This window comes from Penicillium vulpinum, assembly GCF_028829585.1.
Source record: "Penicillium vulpinum strain IBT 29486 chromosome Unknown utg000004l_segment0_segment0, whole genome shotgun sequence".
Classification (NCBI taxonomy): Eukaryota; Fungi; Ascomycota; class Eurotiomycetes; order Eurotiales; family Aspergillaceae; genus Penicillium; species Penicillium vulpinum.
Genome location: NW_026643244.1, coordinates 3,612,352 through 3,630,477, shown reverse-complemented (window position 1 = coordinate 3,630,477; position 18,126 = coordinate 3,612,352). Strand labels below are relative to the sequence as shown.

General features: G+C 48.4%; 6 protein-coding genes across 6 annotated transcripts; 4 read left to right on the top strand and 2 right to left on the bottom strand.

Moving 5' to 3' along the window:
* Positions 1 to 11: 11 nt before the first annotated feature.
* Positions 12 to 3,730, top strand: N7479_009866 (uncharacterized protein; the record flags this gene model as incomplete). The annotated part of the gene is made up of 3 exons (XM_057257559.1): positions 12 to 1,192; positions 1,244 to 2,155; positions 2,200 to 3,730. 3 exons carry the CDS (start codon positions 12 to 14, stop codon positions 3,728 to 3,730), a joined length of 3,624 nt encoding a protein of 1,207 aa, XP_057105017.1.
* A 505-nt stretch (positions 3,731 to 4,235) lies between these two features.
* Positions 4,236 to 5,441, top strand: N7479_009865 (porphobilinogen synthase HEM2; the record flags this gene model as incomplete). Its single annotated transcript, XM_057257558.1, has 2 exons — positions 4,236 to 4,466; positions 4,539 to 5,441. The coding sequence occupies 2 exons, from the start codon at positions 4,236 to 4,238 to the stop codon at positions 5,439 to 5,441; spliced, it is 1,134 nt and encodes a 377-aa protein (XP_057105016.1).
* A 624-nt stretch (positions 5,442 to 6,065) lies between these two features.
* N7479_009864 (uncharacterized protein) lies at positions 6,066 to 8,214 on the bottom strand (the record flags this gene model as incomplete). The annotated part of the gene is made up of 3 exons (XM_057257557.1): positions 6,066 to 7,131; positions 7,187 to 7,316; positions 7,419 to 8,214. 3 exons carry the CDS (start codon positions 8,212 to 8,214, stop codon positions 6,066 to 6,068), a joined length of 1,992 nt encoding a protein of 663 aa, XP_057105015.1.
* Positions 8,215 to 10,057: 1,843 nt separating this feature from the next.
* On the top strand, positions 10,058 to 13,949 carry N7479_009863 (exportin CRM1; the record flags this gene model as incomplete). Its single annotated transcript, XM_057257556.1, has 10 exons — positions 10,058 to 10,123; positions 10,235 to 10,264; positions 10,332 to 10,404; positions 10,479 to 10,550; positions 10,612 to 11,324; positions 11,400 to 12,642; positions 12,704 to 12,933; positions 13,038 to 13,416; positions 13,476 to 13,647; positions 13,709 to 13,949. The coding sequence occupies 10 exons, from the start codon at positions 10,058 to 10,060 to the stop codon at positions 13,947 to 13,949; spliced, it is 3,219 nt and encodes a 1,072-aa protein (XP_057105014.1).
* Positions 13,950 to 14,716: 767 nt separating this feature from the next.
* Positions 14,717 to 15,337, top strand: N7479_009862 (PPP1R11/YPI1 family protein; the record flags this gene model as incomplete). Its single annotated transcript, XM_057257555.1, has 2 exons — positions 14,717 to 14,927; positions 15,027 to 15,337. The coding sequence occupies 2 exons, from the start codon at positions 14,717 to 14,719 to the stop codon at positions 15,335 to 15,337; spliced, it is 522 nt and encodes a 173-aa protein (XP_057105013.1).
* Positions 15,338 to 15,876: 539 nt separating this feature from the next.
* On the bottom strand, positions 15,877 to 17,997 carry N7479_009861 (shugoshin family protein; the record flags this gene model as incomplete). Its single annotated transcript, XM_057257554.1, has 4 exons — positions 15,877 to 16,805; positions 16,869 to 17,401; positions 17,456 to 17,870; positions 17,949 to 17,997. 4 exons carry the CDS (start codon positions 17,995 to 17,997, stop codon positions 15,877 to 15,879), a joined length of 1,926 nt encoding a protein of 641 aa, XP_057105012.1.
* Positions 17,998 to 18,126: the final 129 nt, after the last annotated feature.

The window sequence follows — 18,126 nt, the reverse complement described above, 5'->3', positions numbered from 1 at the left end:
TTACTACAAAAATGACAGATGACTATGATGATATTCTCAACTCACTTGATGATAACTACTATTCTCTAGATGGGGATGATCTATCTCCTACTTTGCAAGCCTGGTCCAACTCTAGCGACCTCGAAGAATTTGATCTCGACAGCCTTAACCTCTCTCCCTCTGATTCATCATGGACTGACGTTGACCCTTTAGAGTCAGCCATTACGGCAACTCGAAATGGCTCTGCTCCAATACTCAGCACTCTTTCTCAATTCACCGCGATCCTGTCTCAGACTGGTATCCATGGCCCTCGTCTCATCAGGCCTGCCAATCTCTCCACCCGAGCCACTAAGATCGGCTCTGGTACCCAATTCACCGTATTCAAGGACCCTATCTTCGAAAGAGAGGTTGTCAAACGTGTTAATGTCCCACTTTCAAATACGGACCAGCGCTTTTCAGCGAGCATAGACTATCGCCTACAGTTAAGAACAGTAGTACTAGAGGTACTGTCGCTTTGCAACCCTGTCATCCGTGCGCATCCAAACATCACCAGTCTCGTGGCATGGGGGTTCGATTTTCCATTTGCAAACATGCCCGTGCCCGTGCTGTTTATGGAAGAGGCAATGACGACTTTGGGGGAATTTCTAGCCTCTGAGAAGAGGGGGGTGGGGGTGATGTATCAGCTTGCGCTAGGTGTAGCGAATGGGCTAGAAGGGCTGCATAACCTCAACATCGTGCATGGAGATGTTAAGCCAGATAATGTGCTTGTGTTTGTCGGTCCGACTAAGGATATGCCCTTTCAAGCTAAATTGAGTGATTTTGGAGTTTGTGTTGATTTGGAGACGCCCGAGGGGAAGTTTTCGCTGAGTGATTACCGAGGAACGCCGGCTTGGTTGGCGCCTGAGGTGGTGAATGGGGATGTCTCGAGGTTTGGAGGGTTCTCACCGGAATTGATGTTTAAGTTTGATTCGTACAGCTTCGGGCTGGTGTTGGTGTCTATCTTTACCGGTGGTGAAATTCCGGTTCTGAACACAAAACCTGACAGGGTGAAAGATCAGATATCCAAGTGGCTCAACCCGAAAGTTATACCCTCTGATACTATGCGCAACGAGCTATGCAAGGCGACTTTAAAACTCCTATCCGAGGATCCTAGAGACCGACCACTTCCAAATGCAACCTTGCTTAAAATTGACACCCCGGAATACAATTTCTGGTATTTCCCATCATTTCTTCATTCACATCGATGAATAGCTGACAACCCTAGGTTTTCCTCAATTCAATCCAACTCTGCAACCACTCATGTAGGAGCCATTGATCCAATATACAACAAAGGCCCACTCTTCTGGTACCGGCTCGATGAAAGTATCAGAAAAGAGCTTGAGGCGCAACACACGCTTAGTAAAGGAGGAAATGCGCCACCATTTGCGGGAGATGTGCTTTTTGGCATAGCGCAGACAATTACCGGCGAAAAACCGACGTATCTCGATCGCATGCTAACGTATTTGGGTGATGCGGCGAGGGCGGGACACTCCCCGGCTAGGGCTGTATATGCGCAAATTATGGAGGCGCATGGTCAAACGCCAGAATTTAGTAAAGAAGTGCTTGAAGAGTGGATGTTACAGGCTGTCGCTGAGGGATACCTCTTTGCGAAACCTGGTCAACTGGGGAAGAAAGTGGAAGAGGCGAAGGAACGGTTTAGAAGTCATGGAGGGTTCTGTCCAGACCCATTCCTGGGGAAAAGTAATGTTAAGGCGGCAATGAACAGGGAAAAGGCACTGGAGTGGAAGAAGAAAAACGGCAACCTTGTCGACCGTAAACGGAATACGATATTGCATGCTACTGCTGCTTTCGGGGCTGTTGATGCATTGCAGGGTCTTATGGATGATGCAAAGATAGCAGTGGACGTGGAGAATGACAACGCCGAGACGCCGCTATATAAGGCGTTTCAGGCGGGACATACGCAAGTGATCAAAGCCCTGCTTGACCATGGTGCGAGTGCGTCCTGCAGAACTCGGCAGAAGATCACTCCTCTGCATTGGTTGTTTATGATCCCCGAGGGTTCAATTCGTGAAATCGCGAAACAGATGATTGAAAAAGGAGCAGATGTCAATGCACTGGTGGAGCCTGTCAAGGAAAACACCAGTGGATTCGCAGAAAAGATCCAGATCCTTCATTAGTAGGTTTCTCTTCTCCGTGTCCAACATCAAGCTGACAAGTCAGTCCGTTTGAACTTCCACACGGATCGCCTCTTCACTGGGCATGCTTCTTCCGCAACATGACAGCCATCGAGACTCTCATTTCTCTCGGAGCCAATGTCAACGCAATCTATCATGGCTTAGACGCATCAACCACTCCGCTTGCGTTGGCAGCGTTCTTTGGTGAGCCTACCATAGCCAGATATCTGACATCTCATGGTGCGGACGGCACTTTGCTCGACTCGAGGGGACGAAATAACTTGCACGGAATGACCGAGTACTTCCCTGACCGACATGGCTATTTGCGCTATCACTGGCATTACTGGATCCGCCATGGGACTTGGGAGCATCATTTGGAGCAGACCGCTGACTTGGTCAAGATTTTGGTCAAGGCTGGTGCAGACATCAACGCCAAGAATAGGAATAGACCTGCCCTGACTCCCATTGCAGCGGCGGCCGATCGAGGTTGCTGGGATGGGGGTACTATATGTGCATTGTTGGACGCTGGAGCTGATTTGGAGGAATCCATCCTGACTGCGGGAGATGCAGTTCTGCATTCATGGGTCTCTATCGTTGGACCACGTCTGGATTATACCGATTCATATCTACCGACATTGAAAAAGATAGTCAAGGCTATGCCGAACCTTGACGTCCGTAACTGGTCGAAGGCTACTCCACTCCATGATTTAACAACCATTTATCACCCGGAGGACGAATTCGAGGCTGCATGCGAGATTTTCCTCGCCCATTCTCCTCCAGCAGACATCAACGCAAAGACCGGTCAGGGCGAGTCCCCACTAGCGATAGCTCTGGATACAGACCTCGACCCCGCACGACGCTGCCGCTTCTTGCTCAAGAAAGGCGCCGATCCCCTCGTTCTCAACAGCCGAGAGCGAGACATCTTCTATATAATTGCCAATAATAAGGTTCTCAATGACCAAGACAGTCACGACCTCATCCGGGATATTCTCCTCCATCTTAGCCCTGACATTCAAAAGGCCTACACAAACCACTATCTCCATAATCCCAACAGCAACGAACCCCTCTTCGCCGCCGCAGAAAAGGGAAAACCGCTAACACTAAAGCTCCTCCTCTCTCTTGGTCTGACTTGCCACATCAATAAGCCCATCAAAACGAAGTTCTCAACATGCACACCTCTAGATCGAGCCCTCCACTCCGCTGAGCTCGGCCGGCGCGCATACATACAGGGACTGGCATCTTACAAACTTGGTGCGGCACGCACCAAAGCACTGGAGCAGAACCTCGTCTACGATGTGACCCAGGGTCCACCAGCACGTGCGGCTGAATCGTACAGGTCATTTCCAGAAGTCATCCGGATCCTTCGAGATGCGGGGGCTAAACGGACATGTGAACTGGAAGGTAGTACAAATGGAGATTATATTGAGCAACCGAAGGGGTGGGATCAATTGGATATTCAAAAGTATGGATTCACAGTGGAGACACAGCCAAATTTTGAGGCTTGGAAGGGATTGTATGAATTGGCTAGCTATCAAAGTGGGTGGAGTAGTTGGCTGGAGAAGTTGACAGGGAAGTGAGACCTCGGATTTACCTGAGGGACCAGGTGGGCTCGCCACAAGCATGATTAGTCAGTACAAAATTCATCCATCCCGAGGTCCATTCCGTTGCCATGCATGTACGGAGTACTCCGTAGGAAAAAATGTATTTACATGTATGCAGCTCATTATGCATGCTCATTCTTCTAGTTACACTAATAACAAGAGGGGAGGGATATCTAAGAAGACATGTAAGAAGAGATCCAAAAAGGCCACAAGAAAGACATAACAAGACCACACAAAGAGGTTATTCTTGTATACCCCACATAGCCTTAAATAATGCACAGCCTTCATCGATGTCTTTCGACGATCTAATCTCTCCGGAACGGATATTCGGCAGACTTCGAGTGGCAAAATGCGGGAGGTGAAAGGCTTAGTCAACCAATTATAGTGGGTGATATTCACCTTATCCTCGGCCTCTTAATTCCCTTAAATTCCACCCTTGGATCTTACTGTTCTTCCTTGTACACCTTCCTCTCTCTCAAACATGTCTTTCTCAAATTTGGTCTCCGACATTGCTTTTCGTGATGCGCGTGTAGATGATGGCAGCTCGCAGATCTCTCACGCTCGATCTCACAGATCTCACGCGACCGCTCGGTCTTATGCCAGCACCACAGCGACAAGCGTCAGCATTTCTGGTGAAGTTTCCAGTCAACTGCATTCGGGATACAGTCATCCCCTGACCAGAGCATGGCAAGCCGACAGACAATTGACAAAGGTGCGCTCCTCAATGGTGTTAGGGGACACGTAAATCGCACTAGCGACTCATTACTAATATTGGCCTCTACAGGATATGCTTATCTATCCGCTATTCATCACAGACAACCCAGACGAGGAGACATTAATTCCTTCATTGCCTAATCAATGCCGTCGCGGAATCAATCGCCTGGTTCCCTTCCTTGCACCCCTTGTTCGGAAGGGGCTGCGCTCGGTAATGCTGTTTGGTGTTCCGCTTCACCCGTCCGCCAAGGATGCACTTGGAACCGCCGCAGATGACCCAGATGGACCTGTGATTCAAGCTATTCGTCTTCTGCGCTCCCGTTTCCCTCAACTTTATATTACAACCGACGTATGTCTCTGCGAGTACACGTCGCACGGTCACTGCGGTATCCTACGCGAAGATGGAACCCTCGACAACGCGCAATCCGTTGACCGGATCTCCGATGTAGCCATTGCCTACGCGGCAGCTGGAGCGCACTGCGTGGCCCCATCCGACATGAACGACGGCAGAATCCGGGCTATCAAGCTCAAGTTGATTGAAGCTGGCCTGGCGCACCGTGTACTTTTGATGTCTTACAGTGCTAAATTCAGCGGCTGCTTATATGGACCTTTCCGTGATGCCGCGGGCTCCTGTCCCTCATTCGGAGATCGTCGGTGCTACCAGCTTCCCCCTGGCGGTCGCGGTCTTGCCCGACGTGCGATACAGAGAGATATGGCCGAAGGTGCAGATATTATCATGGTAAAGCCAGCCAGCAGCTACCTCGATATCATTCGGGATGCCAAGGACTTGGCGCCGGATCTTCCAGTCGCCGCCTACCAGGTCAGCGGTGAATTTGCAATGATTCATGCCGCTGCCAAGGCCGGCGTCTTCAACCTCAAGGATATGGCCTTCGAAAGCACTGAAGGCATCTTGAGAGCAGGCGCTGGCATTGTGATCAGTTATTTCGTTCCGGAATTCCTCGACTGGCTTTAGTTGGTTCACTCAACTCTCCATTTCCTCCTTTTTCTACACTATCTCCACTCCAAAAGTGCGATTTTCGGACTTCCCTATTTTCGTTTGGTTACCATGATTGCATTTCTACATTTGATTCCTATCTATGATGGGTCGGATGTATGAACAGATGAACATAAAATGCTCCTTGAAAACTGGATAGATTCCCCTGATGCGATATGATGTCTCCATTTTCTTGATTGTTAACGATTACCCCTTATTATCATACAATGTTATTAATTTCTTCTTTTTGTTCCAACCCACATTGTAGCAGACATCTGATTTTTTATTTTTTATTGACATTTAGAACCTTGTAGCCTTGTAAAAAAAGATTTGAGATTGAATTGAGATAAATAATGCAGAGGCATTGTGTATAAACTAAGATGGCACCTGGTTCGCCGAGAGGGAAGGCTAATAACATACAAATTTAAGAAAAAAAAACATTCGTCAGCGACAGTGGATATCAAAATCAAATATAAATCAAACCAGAAGCAAGCCATGGGGAGTCATAAATTTTCCTCCTCCCACGTATAGGCGTTGGTAGACCAGCACCAAAGCGGAAGGACATTCGGTATTTCCACATACAAAAATCAAACGTCACTTCGTTCACATAGCAAAGCTGGGCTTTGATCCTTGAAACATGTAAGCTGCAATGTTCGCGTTGACAATCTCTCCGGGGGCGACATAAACACCACGAGCAAGACGAACTCCTGGGTAGATGATGCAGCCGGCGCCGACATAACAATCTTCTTCGATGATGACCTGACGACCTTGGTAGCGACTTTGCGAGCCTTTGCGCTCTTGCATGTTGGGATGAGCAGTTGAACTAATGATTTTGACGTTAGGGCCTATCCACGTATGAGCGCCGATGCGAATAACACAGTCATCGACAAAGAGGCAGTTCTCTGAGATCATGACATCTTCGCCGAGGTGGATATTGTAACCATAATGGCAACTAAAGGGGGCCTGGACGACCGCGCCTTGGCCGATGGATCCGGCAGAGCGAGTGGCGCCCGTTCCAGATGGTGAGTTGACAATGGAACTGGCCGGGGGTACGATGACTTCTTTTAGGAGGCGGTTTTGCTCTTTAGAACTGATGCCGGTGAGGGGATTGCAGGCATTGTTGAATTTCCACAGTGCGCCTCGGCAACGATCTCTTTCCTCTACGAGGTGGACGTCGAATGGTCGGTAGAGTTTGCCTCTGATCATCTTTTCTTTCTCGGTCTCGTCGCTCGAGACGGTACGGCCAGAGAGCTGATGCTCGATGCTAAGTGCCATCCGAGCTTGCGCCTGGGGACTATGGGTGTCCACAGAAGCCGCGGGCAATGTTCGTTGCTCGGGCCCATTTTGGAAGAGAGGCATGTTGGATTTGGGATGAGATGGATGACCGAGATCCCGAAGTGAAGAAATCACCGGATAGTCGGGTTTGGGACGTGCTTCCCGCGATAACTCGTGGATGGGTGGAACTTCCCGATAATCGACGACTTTTGTCATGGGTTCGGATGGATAAGGGGGATGAGTGGTATTGGGCGCGGCTGCCGGGCCGGCACTTGGCCAAGCCTGTTTTGACCACGCATGGTTGGTTGGTGTATGTGTCGGGCTGGTGTTGTATTGTTGAACAGGGCGCTCATTTTCTTCCACCACTAGGGGGTCTGATTTTGGTCGCGTCGACCTGCTCCACTAGATTAGGCTGTCGCTCTTGGTGTCGAGGCGTTTCTTGCATGTACGGGCCATTTATATCCGAATAGCCTTCTTTGGATTGCAAAGGAATTGGGGTTTTTGAACTAGACGGCTTTTGCCAGGTACTTCGGGATGAATACCCTTCACACAGGAAACCTCCGCGAAGACAGTTGTTGCCTACAATTCATCATTAATGTCGCTCCTTTTGAATTTGGACAGGGAATAGTTTATAAGGGGGGGAGGGAAAGAACGGAGGAGATAACCCATAAGTAGACTTACATGCTGGATGTTGCTCGTCGCATTTCTTTTTTCTGCGGCGGCAGGTCATACAGCCTGTCTTCGTCCGGTTACTAAATACCCGCTTCCTCTTTGGAGCCACCTGCATTGCACCATTTCGATCTGGCGCAAAACTAGGAGAGGATGGCTGTTGAGTGCCAGGAGTCGAGCGATTTGTCACGGATCTTTCTTGTCCCGTCTCGCGTTGAAGCGCGTCTGCTAGATGGGCATCTGATGCATCTATTTGCTGGGCCCGTTGTGCCTGGGTGATGAGCTGAGAATCATATTCTGACCAAGGGCTATTGGCGGAGGTCTGGCCCGCATCATTGCCATCAGACCGATGAGACGGTGTTGCAGAATGATTGCCACGATCCATCTCCGAGACCGACCCTGGTATGCTGCCATTCGGATTGGGTTGATTGCTCTCGGGACGGTTGGGACTCCTAGAGGCGTTCACAGCTTCGGGATTCGGGGTATCTCGTTCCTGGGACTCTGATCTCTTTCTCTTATTCTTGTTGTGAGAGCCGCTTGGAGAGGATCTTTGTGACCACTTTTGATCATTGGTAGGATCATCCCGGTCCTCTTGCTGATTGGGATCTAAGTTGGACTTTTCCTGGGTCGGTGCACGTTCGCCATTGGAAATGGGAATGGGCGCTGGCCCATTGCCATTCCCATTCCCAGCGACCACGGGATCTCTGCCATTGACTGCGGTAAATCGGGATGGGCTGTGTTCCGTCCCCGTTTCGGCCCCAGAATCGTGACTACTATTCATAACGGGTACAGCAGCAAGAGCCGTCATGATAGAAGCCAAGAAAAGAGAAACCAGATATCACGAAGAATAGGGCTGAGGTTACACCGGAGAGGTGCAAGAGACTGACTATTCAAGTATATGGTAGAGGCGAAGTTGCCAACTCAATTGCCAAGAAAAAGCTCTCAAATCTGCGAAGTAGTCTCAAAGAGAGCAGAACGGAAGCTCTCAAAGTTCCAGAACTACTTCCAATATCTTTAGTCAAAGCTCTTTGTTGGTGCGTGGAATTGCAAGTAAGACCCGCGGGTGGGGCGAGGAAATCGGGAGATTATCAGAAGTAGTATACAAGATGTGTTGAAAAGAGCAAGGAAACACAAGTTGTTTTTTTAATAGAAAAAGGATAAAAAAAAAGAAAGTTGCAAAAGGCTCAAATATAATAAGAGAGAGAGAAAGCCGAAGGAGAGGAAACGGGAAAATGGGGAAGAGGAGGGAGGGGGGGAGACTAATAAGAGAGAAGGGGAAAACACCGAGCTAGGGCCTTCGCTCTCTCTCTATTCTGACAAGAAAAGTACATTAAATATAATAAAAAATAAAAAAAAAGAGTAATCTCGCTCTCCAAAAACTCGAGGGAAAAGAGGGAAAGGGGAAGTTGGCGCGCGATCGGCAATGACGGCGTCACAGGCAGCACCAATCGGAGAAGCGATCAGCCGTGTTCTAGTGAGGCGCGGGTCTGAGACATTTGTCCATCCGCTTACTCTTTTCTGCGCGCGTTCCCAGTTTTTTTTTTCCCTCCAATTTCCTTTTTGCCCACATTCGCCATTGGCGCCCGTGTACGCGGTGTCCCGCGCATAATGGGCGGTTATGCGCTTAAGTGTTTGACTGTTTGGTGTTATTTTTTTTGGTATATTTTATTCCAAATTCCATTTTATTTTATTTACAAGATTATTTTATTCCCTCTCTCTTCTTCAATCTCTCTAAAAGCCTGAGTTTTCATGGATCTGGCGCCCATCTCGGGAATTATTGATGACTGCAGCGTGCCGCGGCGCTAGGACCAAGAAACTAAAATCACTAGAGCAGTCGGCTGGGCACGGATACCTCATGGCGCTTTCAGTGAGTTTAGACGACTTTTCTTTGTTTTAATAAGCCGAGTAGTACGAGGTACGAAGTACTGTCGAATTCTTTCTGCTTTGGAGTATATGGCATAGATATTGGATATTTTGAATGTATAGTATTATACACATATATAGATTATTGGCACCTGATTCAGCCTAACTCTCAGAATTCTATCACTATCACTATCACTTTTCTTATAACACCTGTCATAAATATGTGTAAAATGATATTAATAATACAATGGGAGCCCCGGGGAATCTATACGCTGTTGTATACGATGTATGGAATACGGAGTACTACTAGTAAGGTATATAAGCTGGGTAAACACAATTTTCTTGGCGGAGTCCTTGGAGAGAGCTTATGCTGACTAAGACATCAACGAGACACCGGGAGAGATCAAGTTCAAACATCCAACGCGCTCTCACCGCCAGAGTCTGCGATAGCTTCCTTTTTTTGACCCCCAATTTCGTGTCTTTTTTTTTTTTTTGCTGCCTTCAGAGTCTGGTGAGTCTTGACCTAGACTGATCTTTCCCCCCCCTCTTGTTCCCCTCCCCATCCAATCATTTCTCGTCCTGACATCGTGCTGACCCAACCCCTCTAAAGGATCTCTACCCCACTGATCACACTTGATTCTCATTCCCCTCTATTATTTGATACTGCCCTGCAGCCGCCCTGGCAACCCATATCCTGTCTAGGCGGTTCCTCATCAACATCCACTTTTGACTTTCCTTTCTCGAACCCCATTCCGTCATAAGAGGCGATATCGCCAGCCTTCGCCGGGATGTCGATTTCGGTACAAGAGCTGGACAACACGGTCCGAGCTTTGTTTGAAGGCAAAGGTGCCGTGGTAAGTTGAATCATATGCTCTATACTACATGGACTGCAGAATCCATACATATTCTCTATAACCCCTCAGTGAAGCTCTGGAACAACACTAATACAAAGTAACCGCGTCTAGCAAAATCAAGCACAGCAGACTTTGACAGAAGTAAGCTCGCAAACCCCCTCCGGAAACATCATATGAATCGAATCCTAATTATTCCTGTGCTCTCCAGTTTAAGCAAAATCCCGATGCCTGGGTCACCGTGGGCAACATCCTCCAAGAGGCTTCATACCTTCAAACTAAATGTGTGTTTTAAATCTTTGACAATCCCCACCATACCTTCAAATGCCGAGAAAAAAAGACTTGCTGACCTGAATAGACATTGCTCTCCAAGTCTTGGACAATGTGATTATGACCCGGTGGAAGGTCCTACCAAGAGACCAATGCCAAGGTAAGAATACAATGACCTCGTGGTTCTGTCTCCCGCCCATACTGAGATTGCTCTTCCATAGGTATCCGCAATTTCATCGTGAGATTCATTCTCGAGAACTCCGAATCCGAAGAAAAGATTCAATCGGAGCGCCCTCTGTTGAACAAGCTCAATCTCGTTCTCGTCTCCATTCTGAAGCAAGAATGGCCGCACAACTGGCCTACCTTCATCAACGAGATCATTTCCTCTTGCCATGCCAGCCTTTCGATCTGTGAAAATAACATGACAATTCTCCGTCTGTTGTCGGAGGAAGTCTTCGATTTTTCGCAAGATCAAATGACCTCTGCCAAGGCACGGAACCTGAAGACATCCATGACCTCCGAATTTGCCTCTATCTTCCAACTGTGTTCCGAGGTTCTCAATACTGCCAACCAGCCTAGCTTAGTGAAAGCGACCCTCGAGACTCTTCTTCGATTTTTGAACTGGATTCCGTTGGGCTATATTTTCGAGACACCCATCATCAACACTCTCCTCACCCGATTCCTTGGAGAACCCGAATTCCGAAATGTGACCCTGAAGTGTCTGACTGAAATTGGTGGCTTGCAAATTGGCACTCCTTACAATTACGACGAACGATTGGTGCACATGTTCACCGAGACCCTCACCACCGTTTCCAACGTCATTCCTCTCTCACTGGACCTGAAGCAGACATACGCTATGAGCAATGGAAGAGACCAAGAGTTTGTATCAAACTTGGCCTTGTTCCTCTCGAGCTTTTTCAGTGCTCACCTCGATGTACGCTCCTCCTTTTCTCCCCAGCGACTTGTTTTGTTTTTTTGTTTTTTTGTTTGATTCTAACTTCTTTTCTAGCTTATCGAAAAGTTGCCTAATCAAGATTACCTCACCCACGCACATTTCTATCTGATTCGAGTCAGCCAGATCGATGATCGGGAGGTTTTCAAAATTTGCTTGGACTACTGGACAAGACTGGTGCAAGAACTTTACGAAGAGATGCAACAGCTCCCAATTACCGACATCAACCCGCTGGTATCTATGAGCGTTAGTGGGTTGGCCAACGGTGGCGCACCCAATCCCAATACCCTAGCGAACTACCCCTTGCGCAAGCACAAGTATGAGACTGTGTTAACAAACCTTCGCACTGTTATGATTGAGAAGATGGTCCGCCCAGAAGAAGTCTTGGTTGTTGAAAACGACGAGGGTGAAATTGTACGCGAATTTGTCAAGGAAAGCGACACCATTCAGCTTTACAAGACGATACGCGAGTGCTTGGTCTATCTGACCCATCTTGACGTGGTTGATACAGAGACCATCATGATTGATAAATTGGCTAAGCAAGTTGATGGAACTGAATGGTCATGGGTGAACTGCAACACGCTGTGCTGGGCTATCGGTTCTATCTCTGGAGCCATGAACGAAGAAACCGAGAAACGTTTCCTGGTAACCGTAATCAAGGATCTCCTTGGTCTCACAGAGCAGAAGCGCGGAAAGGACAACAAAGCCGTGGTGGCGAGTAACATCATGTACATCGTGGGACAATATCCCCGGTTCTTGAAGGCTCACTGGAAGTTCCTGAAAACGGTTGTCAACAAGCTTTTCGAGTTCATGCATGAGACACACGAAGGTGTCCAAGACATGGCTTGCGATACGTTCATCAAGATCGCCAACAAGTGCAGACGGCACTTCGTGGCACTCCAGCCTGGTGAAACCGAACCTTTCATCGAAGAAATTGTGCGAAATATGAGGAAGATCACCATGGACCTTTCCCCGCAACAGATTCACACGTTCTACGAAGCCTGTGGTTACATGATCTCAGCTCAAGGCCAAAAGGGTCTCCAAGACCGCTTGACCGAGAACTTGATGGCGCTTCCTAATGCCGCCTGGGACCAGATTATTGCTGAGGCAAACCAAAACCCGGCGATTCTCCAAGATGCTAACACGATCAAGATTGTCGGAAACATCATGAAGACTAATGTCGCGGCTTGCTCCTCGATTGGCACCTACTTTTATTCTCAGATTGGCCGGATCTATCACGACATGTTGAATATGTACCGTGCTGCCAGTCAGCTGATTAACGACGCTGTTGCAAGTGATGGTAATCAATCCAATTCACCCCTGATGAATACCCGAATCACTTTTGCTAACTCATCAAGCAGGAGCCATTGCACCGAAAACGCCCAAGGTCCGAGGACTTCGGACCATCAAGAAAGAAATCTTGAAGCTTATTGATACTTACGTGGAAAAGTCAGATGACCTTGAGATGGTCAATGCCAGCATGGTACCGCCGCTCATGGAGGCTGTGCTGATTGATTATGCCCGGAACGTCCCCGATGCGCGTGAGGCTGAGGTCTTGAATGCCATGACTACTATCATCCACAAACTTCACGTATGTTCTTTTCTCCCTGCGTGTCTGGCTTGATGACTAGCAATGTCCTTTGCTTGATGGCCCAGCAACATCGCTTACTTGCACCTTGCTAACGAATTAATTAGAATTTGATGGAGGATAAGATTCCAGCTATCATGGACAGCGTTTTCAACTGCACTCTTGAGATGATCAACAAGGACTTCCACGAATACCCTGAGCACCGGGTCGAGTTCTTTAAATTGCTCCAAGCTGTTAATTTGTACTGCTTCCAGGCACTTCTGAAGCTTGATGCTGCGCAGTTCAAGTTTGTCATCGATTCCTGCATGTGGGCATCGAAGCATGATAACCGCGAGGTGGAGAACACTGGTCTTACAATGTGCCTGGAGTTGATGAACAACATGGCCGAAACTGACCAGCAAACATCGAGCATTTTCTTCCGCGAGTTTTATATTCCAATTCTCCAGGACGTCTTCTTTGTCCTCACGGATAGCGATCACAAAGCTGGTAAGTAACATCCTTTTGTCGGTGACATGAAGCAAGAAGCTTACAATGTGATTTTTTAGGGTTCAAATCCCAGGCGATGCTTCTATCGCGCATGTTTTACTTTGTGGAATCCGGCAAGATCCAGGAGCCCATCTATTCCCCCGACCAAGCCCCGGCCGGAACTTCCAACAAGGAGTTCTTGCAGGAACACATCGCAAATCTGCTCAAGAATGCATTCAGCAATCTTCAAGAGTAAGCTCCCTCGATATCAGTTGAAATTCATTAGGCCGTACTGACTTTTCCTCCCCACCAGAACACAAATCAAGCAGTTTGTTATCGGGCTGTTTGCCTATACTGATGATCTGAACAAATTCAAGACTCACCTTCGTGATTTCTTGATTTCCCTGAAAGAGTTCTCCGATGACAATGCGGAGCTGTATGCGGAAGAACGGGAACAGGCGGTGCGTGATGCCCAGACCGCCGAGCGTGACCGAGCTATGAAGGTCGGAGGCCTGTTGAAGCCATCGGAGATGGACCAGGAGGATGAGCTATGACTGGACCAAGAACTGCGTACCGAGTTTGTTGCTGGCTCTACTGGTTCCCCTGGGCATGAGCAAGAATCAAGGTTGACCTCCCAGAATGATGGCCTTGACGGCTGGTCCTTCTACGAGCTCTAAATCATGGGATGCCATGTTGTCGCAACATAGGAGACTTTGCTCTGGAAAGATGTGTGTGAATTTATCTTTTTATCTTTTCTTTTTTACCACCCCCCGCCTTGGTTGGCTATCGGGCATGCGAGATAGACCAGACCCATTTCCCGGCTGAGCGGGTTCTTCGAGGTTGGTGCATCACGGCTCTACACGGAACGGATTTACCTACGTGTACTCGGCCTATCCAAGGCGCGAGCTTGTTTGATGGTTTTTAACGTCAAATGATTAAAAAAATATTTCCAATTTCAAAACTATGAGAAGTGGACAATCCACTTGTAAATTTAGACCATTATGGATCCTTGTACTCGCCTGGAACAATAAAGGGGGTTCTAGCATGAAGCATGAGGCCAGACAGTAATATGATCATACCGTTATTCAGCTCAGTCTTATTCTACAACATGTAATGAATACTTGAATATTAATACCTTGCTAACCTCATTTAACAAATGTCGTCGGCCTCTAGAGGAATAGTTATATATCATACGTTTTGCATGTGGGGAGATCAGAAGGCGGTGAATCCTTATCAGTTGCATCATCAGAAAAAGCTCCCGCCATCAGTTACAATCCTTTGATTCACTCGACTCACCTCTACATTCCATCCCCATCACAACATGTCTCGAACACGCCAGCCAATATCCTCAAATCAATTCCAAACAACCACAGAAACCTCAGACTCCTCAACATCCCACATCCCCACAACCCTCAGATTACGAGCAGAGGAAGCACCAACTGACACCAGCGAAGAAACCTCATCTTCCCGACGAATCAGATGGAGTGACGATGTCGTAGACAATGAAGGAATGGGCAGGAAGAGCTCAAAAGGTGTGTATTTCAATTTCCATTATTCATTTCCATTTCCATTCTACTTACCCATACCAATTATTCTTATTCCCCGCAACAATCACATACTAACCGCCACAGTATGCTGCATCTACCACAAAGCCCGACCAGTAGGTGAAAGCAGCTCAGAAGAGTCCTCCTCCAGCTCTTCAGACAGCGACACGGACTCCGAAGACGACCGTCGCACTGCGCGAGTCAACCGCGCTCGCCACCCACACTCACATGGAGAACACGACGAGCACACGTCCCACCCTTGTTCCTCGGATCACGGCTCTAAGCCCAAGACCAGACGCAGGAAGCCAAGTCCGAATGCGTACGAGAAGATGCCTAAGCCGTCGAAGAATCAGAGTCAGAGCCAGAATCAGAATCAGAATCTTCCGCGGGGTACTTGATTTGTTTTTTTGGGGGGTTCTGGGTGGCAAGGGTAATGTGAGATGAGGGGGCAACTGAGTAAAGCAAGATAAAATAAACCAAAGGCGAGAATTGGGTGTGGCCCGATCCTGGACATGCGATATCACAAATCATCCTGGCTGGGGGTCGTATATTCTACTTGCGGGTGAGTTTGACGGATCTATATCTGTGCATGATGTGTGTGACATTTGCACGACGCTGCGAGATAGACAAACCCGTTCCGGTGGCGTGCAGGAAAAAGATACAATGGCATGATCCAGGAGGCAGGGGAATTGCATGCCGAATCCATTTACGGCACGGTGCATGCGACGCGCCGGTTAAATGGACCTTGGAAGAGCTACTTGGCGTACTTGAAACATGCAGAAGTTGGGTAGACAAGAGAATGAAATTTGCATTGAGAAGATCGGGATCGCAGTGAGGGGGTATCTGAAACATAACTGCAGCCCGGTCCGGTCTATAATGATTGTACATAGGAAAAGAATAGAGAAAATCTTGTTTTCTGCAAGCGCTAAGGCGGATATCACACCATCATGCTTTTTCTCCTTGCAGCAACGCGCTGACCACGTTTGACGTGACTAGTGTCCATTGTAGAACCGTTTGGTCCCGGTCCAAATGAGTCTTCATCTTCTGGAGAGTCGCCGATTGGGGATTGTGGTTCCGCCTGGTCCACCTCGTATTGTGCCGTGTTTGCAGTTGCGCTTTTGGGGTTGGACGAGTGACGTCGAGGCTGACGTCTCGAATTCAATGGTTCTTGAGATACTTGGGCCGAGATGTCTGCGAGACTATCCTCAATCTCTTTCTGGAGGCCAGAGCTTGGATTCCCCGCATTGCTGTCATCCTGTGGTGCCGAGGACACCTTACGTTTTCTCCGGGAGACCATTGATAGTAGCTGTTCGGAGGATCCATCCGCGGAGGACAGTTCTGAGCTCCGCGCCGCGAGAGTGAAATCAGCAGGGAGACTGCCATGAGACTGGGTGAGACCACCCTCTCCGCCGTCCAAACTGTCCCGTCCTGTCTGGAAACTGGAGGACCTTCGCGATCCAAGTGCAACAGCATCGATCAGTTCCTTGGTAGGACGGCGCATCTTGTCCCGTAGGTTAGGCTCTGCATAGCTAACTACAGCACCACGACGTCGGGAAGGCCGAGTTGTAGACTCTTCCTCGGTCTTCATTACATTCGGATGCGGTGATAGTGCTGGCTGGCGCGGGGCTGGCTCTTCTAGCTGGGGAGGGGCAGGGCGACTGGCGCGCTTTTCTTTGCTTGAAGGAGCGATTTTGGACACACGCGGCTTTTGGTTGATAGTCTTGCCACTGAGTTTCTCAACATCTGTGACTTTTTGTGGGGAGTTGGTATTCTCATCGCCCTTGGTGGGCCTTTGTAGAAGCTTAGAGTCTGCGTATGAAGACATGCGGGCCTTCTTGGGAGAGGCTAGATTAGAATTTGCACTCTCTGTTCCATTTGTTAGCTACACACACTCATTGTAGGGATGGAATAAAAGACAGTAGAACATACTTGGTTCGAGGACCCTCCGCATAGCCAGGACAGGGGTTTTTGATCCTCTTGTCACGTCAACATGACTTTTGGCGGGTGACTGGTCTCGCTGTGTATCTTCGAATGGGTTCATTTGCTTTTTTGGGCTATGGCTGGGCCGAGTGAATTGGAATTCGTCATCGTCGGCATTAAGGTTGGACGTGAATCGGTCATCGTCTTCGGGTATGTATTTTCGCTTCGTTGAAACCAATGGTGCGTGCTGTGTGGTATCGATGGGTGGACTTGGTTGTCGGTCTATTGGTGCGGGGCTAATTTCAGGCGCAATGATCGAACTCGACTTCTTTTTCTTCTTGCGTGTCTCGAGGGTTGGAGGAAGTATTGGTTCAGGTTCTTCGGGTATGTCGCTGTTTAAGTGATTCTTGAATGTTGATTCTGGTGGCGATGGGCTTGAATTTTCAATGAGTGCATCTCCTTCCTCTGGCATAAAGGTGAACTGTGGCGGGGAATCTAAGATGCTGTGATCGCTTTGGACTAGGCTGTCAAGCTCTTGGGGCCTAAAGAAGGTGTTAGCAACTGGGAAGTAACCCGACAATCTCGCAGATCCTTACTCCAGAGTCCGCCTAGGGTAATATTTATCCTCAACAATGGCAGGAAGTCTTCCATCTTCGCCTTCCATCATGTCTTCTGTCCTAGGCCTCGACTCTGGTGCTTGCTTTGGCCGATCGAACTGTTCGCCACAAATCTTGGTCACGTTGCGGGGCAATGATCCCAAATCTGCCGCCAAACTGCTCAACTCGGCCAGTTTCGCATCTAGCTTGGATTTAATGTCGTATATTCCACTTTGCAACATTTTCCCTGCTTCCAGTCTTTCGGTTTCCTGGGTGAGATTGATGACCTGTTTTCGAAGTGACACATTCTCTGAAAGTAGATGCGAAACTTCCGATTCTAGGCTGCGAATACGAAGGGATTGCAAGGAATTCACTCTCGCAATCTCACGGTTTTGTCGCACAAATCGTCGTTTCACTGGATAGAAACAAAGGAGGTTATAAGTCAACTGCTAGCTCGAATATTGTAGTACAATGGTATATTGCGCCAACTTACAGGCCTCAATGGACTCGGCAGGAGCCGCATAGTCATTCAACCGAGCCATGGTGTAGGCTGGGGGGTAGCGACCACCGCGTAATCGGATGGGTTGAAAGACAATCCTGGTGTGTAGATGAAATGAACTTGAATTTGATATCGAGTCCACAAATTACACACCAGGAAATAACCATGTGTA